The sequence below is a fragment of the Enhydra lutris genome, unplaced genomic scaffold, assembly GCF_002288905.1.
Source record: "Enhydra lutris kenyoni isolate GAN:26980312 unplaced genomic scaffold, ASM228890v2 scaffoldscaffold1, whole genome shotgun sequence".
Lineage (NCBI taxonomy): Eukaryota > Metazoa > Chordata > Mammalia > Carnivora > Mustelidae > Enhydra > Enhydra lutris.
In genome coordinates this window covers 63324427-63330037 of record NW_019154085.1, presented here as the reverse complement: position 1 = coordinate 63330037, position 5611 = coordinate 63324427, and the positions used below count along the sequence as shown (strand labels likewise).

At 37.0% G+C, this 5611-nt stretch overlaps 1 protein-coding gene across 3 annotated transcripts in view; it reads left to right on the top strand.

Annotated features, from left to right (window-relative positions):
* The window catches only part of LOC111154326 (sodium voltage-gated channel alpha subunit 9), a 100762-nt gene that overhangs the window by 16970 nt on the left and 78181 nt on the right, over positions 1-5611 (top strand). For all 3 annotated transcript variants that reach the window (XM_022515775.1, XM_022515067.1, XM_022514231.1), the window contains exons 7-9: positions 792-855; positions 2059-2200; positions 4280-4486. In XM_022515775.1, the coding sequence (XP_022371483.1) occupies positions 792-855; positions 2059-2200; positions 4280-4486 (413 nt within the window). The remainder of the gene's footprint in view (positions 1-791; positions 856-2058; positions 2201-4279; positions 4487-5611) is intronic.

The following is a 5611-nucleotide window of genomic DNA, read 5'->3' as shown; positions in this document are numbered from 1 at the left end:
TGTGTGTGTGTGTGTGTGTGTGTGTGTGTGTGTGTGTGTGTGTGTGTGTGGATAAAGAAGATGTGATATATATATATATATCCATTCATCTGTTGATGGACATCTAGGCTCTTTCCATAGTTTGGCTATTGTGGACACTGCTTCTATAAACTTCTATAAACATTTGGGTGCACATGCCCCTTCAGATCACTACATTTGTATCTTTAGGGTAAATACCCAGTAGTGCGATTGCTGGGTAGTATGGTAGCTCTATTTTCAACTTTTTGAGGAACCTCCATGCTATCTTCCAGAGTGGCTACACCAGCCTGCATTCCCACCAACAGTGTAGGAGGGTTCCCCTTTCTCTGCATCCTCACCATCACCTGTCATTTCCTGACTTGTTAATTTTAGCCATTCTGATGGGTATGAGGGGGTATCTCATTGTGATTTTGATTTGTATTTCCCTGATGACATTGACTTATTTTCTTTAGGACATTTGTCATTATTTGAAAATATCTTTTTTATTTATTTATTTATTTATTTGTCCTCCATCCCCGATTTCCACCCATACCTACACAAAAAGATCCATAAAATTAATGATCTTATTTATCATGCTCTTATTATTATATTCACTGCCTGGCCCATAAGAGGTTATCAATAAGTATTTGAGGGAGAATATATGAGAATATAATAAATAAATGAATGCACATTGCCTGAGACTGGGCCTGAATGTATGTGAATACGTCTCTACTAATTAACCCTATCTCTGGGTCACTCTCTAATGTTCTATTGTTGAATTTCTTCCTAAACAGAATATTTTTATTACTTGGAGGGATCTAAAGATGCTCTCCTTTGTGGTTTGAGCACGGATTCAGGGTAAGTAATATTTGTTTTTAGTCAAAAGGCTACCAAAAAGGGAAAGCATATCCAATCAGTTTTTTAAAATTGGAAACTTTGATTTTATATTGTTTTCATATATTTCGTGGCATTATTCTGTCCCACAGTGAGCCCACACTTTAAGACATTTATGGTTAATGTACACTTCTGAAACCAAAACTTGGAGGTAGTGCTTGAAGTGAAACAAGATACAAGTCATATAAATCTTAAGAGAGTAGAAAAGTCACTTCTGGAAAACCCCACCAAAAGTTGGCTGGATAGTTTCAAGTCTCTCTTCTTTCTGGAAAGAAGAGTGACAAAACCAACATACTGTTCCAAATTCTACCCTTTTTCCAATCAAGAATGACTCATAGATGACTGAATGCAGTGACACTTCGGTCACTCTGAAAGTGTGGACCGGGTAAAGATATTTTAAGAATCTCTTGTGTATGCGAAATACCCATCTCACGGTTTCCCCTATACACCGACTTCATTTATGAAGGCAGAGCCTTTGTTCTTGGTCTCCCTCTGACCAGATATTTCTTCACCAGGCTCTGTGTATACAGGGAACATTAAACAAATAAGGTTGCTGCTCCTAGACACAGCTCAGAACACTCTTCAATGGCATCATGGATACCAATCCACCAATTTTAGAAAAATATCATAAAGCTACAAATCTTTATGAACTTACACAATTTCTCTATTTAGGCTATTCTTATTCTAATTAACTCCAAGAATAATTTGGGTTCCCCAGTTTTGGTGGAGGCCTATTTATCGATATTTATGGTGGAAGAACTATTATTTGGCATCTGGTGGAAGTTTCCAATTTTTAATGATGATGCTAATAGCAGATGCCATTTATTAAGTGCTTTGTATATATAGGAACTAGGCTGGGTAATGTGCATATATCACCTTTTTAAAACTTAACAACAATCTTCACTTTTTGAGGTAGGTGTTACCTCTTCTGACTGAAGGAGTGAACTGCGCCTTGGAGAAGTTCAGTAATTCGACGAAGTCACCAACTAGTAAATCATAGGGATAGGATTCAAACCCAGTTCTTCCTGCTTCCAAATAATGTCTTCTTAATTGTTATTCAGTATTGTCCCCCTAGAAGAGGAACCTGGAATATCTAACTGTTCTGTAGTACTCTTTAACTTGCATCCTGGAAACATTCTAACTTGCAATGTTCTTTTTCATATGTAGCCAGTGTCCAGAAGGGTACAGGTGTGTGAAAGCTGGCAGAAACCCTGATTATGGCTACACGAGCTTTGACACTTTCAGTTGGGCCTTCTTGGCCTTGTTTCGGCTAATGACCCAGGATTACTGGGAAAACCTTTACCAACAGGTGAGTGACAAGAGAAACATTCATTGCATTTTTTGAATGGCGTAAAAAGCTGGTGAATGTTCCTTGCTGGACTTTATGTGAGATGTTTTATTCAAATCAGAAAGGACAAAACCCTATTATCTTATCACTAAAATTAGATGTGTTTTACTTCCAGCACTGTTAGAGTGGGTAATTCTTAAAATCATAAATTATTGTCTTATCCTTTCTTGGCTTATTTGATCTCTAGTTCCCTTTCCCCCTTTCAGAATATAGCATCCCCTGGAGCCCTAGGTAAAGAGCAGGAAATACACTGTCATGGGCTCTTATAGCTCTCCTGTCCATGCTGGTTTCTGCACATGCTGGCCTGCTCGGATGCCCAAAAACCAGGCTCTCCTAGATTCATCATGCTTTAGTTTTTGAATTCCCAGGTACAGTTGTTATGAATTAAATTGTATCCCCTCCCATTCATATGATAAAGTCCTAACTCTGTGTGCCTTAGAATGACTGTTTTTGGAGAAGAGATAACTAAATTAAAATGAGGCATTTGGGTGGGTCCTAATCCAATCTGATATGTCCTTATAAGAAGAGGAGATTAGGACCTGAGAGACACCAGAAATGTGCCCACACCCAGAGGAAAGACTGCTTCAGGACTCAGAAGGCAACCATCTGCCAGCCCAGGAGAGAAGCCTCAGGAGAAATCCAGCCCACCCACACATTGATACTCCATCCTCTAGGCCTGCAACAAATAACATTTCAGTTGTGTCAGCCCCCCAGTCTGTGGTAGTTTGTTAACCCTAAAAACCAGTACAAGAATAGGAGACTCTGTTCACTTCTCTAAATGTTCCTGTTCCCCCCAATAAATAAATAAATAAATGTTCCTGTCCCAATTCAGTTGCTCCTTCCTCTAGACCTCCATGCCCTTTGAATATCCCCCAGTTTATCCATCACTTATCCTGTAATTGTTAGTTCACGTGGCCGTCTCCTCCAGCTTGGATGTGATCCTTTTAGGCCTATGGGCTGCATCTTTTCACTTACATATTCTTAGAACCCAATCCCAAGAGGAAGGAGGTGAAAATGGTTATTCTCTACTATAAATGAAAATGAATCACTTTTCTCAGAATTGCCAGGTTCTTCTTTTGGGCTATTCTTTGTTTACTTCATTTCTGATAATATTATAAATGAATATAGAAATTCTATAAGAATATACTTCAGAGGAAAAAAGGAATACAGACAACTTTGAGTATATAAAAAGATGCTCAGTTTTTCTCAAAATGAAAGACAGGCCAATTAAAGCTAGAGTGACCTCTAATTTCTTACCGCTTAGAATGGTTGGAGATCAAAAGAGAGACACTGTCTGGCTGAGATGTGGGGAGGCAGACTTTCTCGCACATTGCTGGGAACCACTGCAGAGTGCAACATGGAGTTCCTATGAAAATGAAAATGAATATACCCATTAACTTAACAGTCCCACTACTAAAAACTTGCGTAACAACGATAGCTGATAGAAAAGGGAAATGAAGAGGCATCAGAGATAGGAGATATTTTTCATGTAACAGCTTTTTATAACATTTGAATTTTTTTTGGCCATATACTGCATTCAAAAATTTTTAATATATGTTAATGAAAAGTAAATATAAGAGTAGATGAGCAGATAAGATCATTCAGTAAAGCTGTCTACTTTGTGTGAACATAATACATCATCATTAATATTTCCTGGTAGAGATAGAATTTGATCAGTAAAAGAGAATATAGATATCATTTAGTCCTCTAGTTTGATAATGAGCAGAGCAGTTAGTTTTTGAGTAATTTTCAGACTGTGAATAAACAAAAAAGTTAAGATTATTAGTCCTAAAAATAGTAAAGAATCATACCTAATTTTAATATAAGTTTAATAGGTTGCTACATCCTTTGTACTAAAAAAGTGTGCATTTTAATACTGATTGTTTTCCTTAGAGATATAATTCTATTCCTCCATATTTTTTACAACATGAGGTTATACCAAACTGCCCCACCTTCTCCATGCCTAATAGGCCATTCAAGTTGAAATAATTTACCAAAGATCTTTGCGTTCCTAACATAATGATTTCCATTTTTCCCTAGACACTGCGTGCTGCTGGGAAAACCTACATGATCTTCTTTGTTGTGGTGATTTTTCTGGGCTCCTTTTATCTAATAAACTTGATTCTTGCTGTGGTTGCCATGGCCTATGAAGAACAGAACCAGGCAAACATCGAAGAAGCGAAGCAAAAGGAGTTAGAATTTCAACAGATGTTAGATCGTCTTAAAAAAGAGCAAGAAGAAGCTGAGGTATTATTCTTTGGTTTAAAATTCTTTCTAGAAGTCCAAGTCCAAAGGGGAATAGCAGAGGCTCTGTGGCCTTCCCTAGGGAGATTTCCTCACTGGATTTTTAAATATAAACAGAATTTTCATTCTGCGGTGGTCAAAGCAACCAATTCTGGATTGAGTTAGAATCGGCATGTGCCTCATTGTACCTTTCCCCCTAATCAGCTCACTCCAGCACAGAGTATGTTCTAGGCCATTCCTCCTAAACCTGTTATCCATGATGCCTCAGTATGTATAGCATCATGCCAAGTCCCAAAACAGATATGGTGTGTTTCACCAGAGTCACAATTGCATACAGAAGTTCAGGGAAAATTATTTAAATGTTTATGTTAACAGATACTCTATGGGTAGAAACCAAAATGCGCATCGATTTTTGTTAACGTGGCAGGAACTTTTTAAGATTAAAAAACACGAGATGTTAAGACGTTACTTATGGTTGTGGCCACTTTGGCTAAGGCACAAATTCTTGAGGATCCTTCCTTATTCCCCTCTCCAGAGGAGCCCTTCAGTGGAAAAGTTTGCAAAGGTTTATACTAAGAGAACACAAATTTAAATATTCTGCAAGAGTTTAAAATTTATTTGATGGTTCAACCTAGTTAAATATCTTCGAAGTATCTAACTTATTAGGGGGAAGGTAGGAATGTGTAATGCAGAAAGATGTTCAGTGCACTATTTGATAATATTAAAAATCAGAAAACATTTAAATTTTTAAAAAATTAAAAAATGGTTAATAGAATTATGATATTTTTGTGTCTCAGAGTATTATTCAGCCCTAAAATTGTGTTTTAAGAATATTATAACAGTGAAAAGTATTAATATAATAATGTATTAAGTAGTAGGATACAAACTTGAGTATAATAAGGATACAATTTAAATATTATATATAAAGGTTGGAAGAAATATTAACACCATTTCCAGGATGCAAGGCTATGAGTGATTTTTATTTTTTATTCACAATGTCCTTATTATCCAAATTTTTACAAAGATTGTTTTAATAATAAAAACTCAATCTTTGGGGCGCCTGGGTGGCTCAGTGGGTTAAGCCTCTGCCTTCGGCTCAGGTCATGATCTCAGGGTCCTGGGATCGAG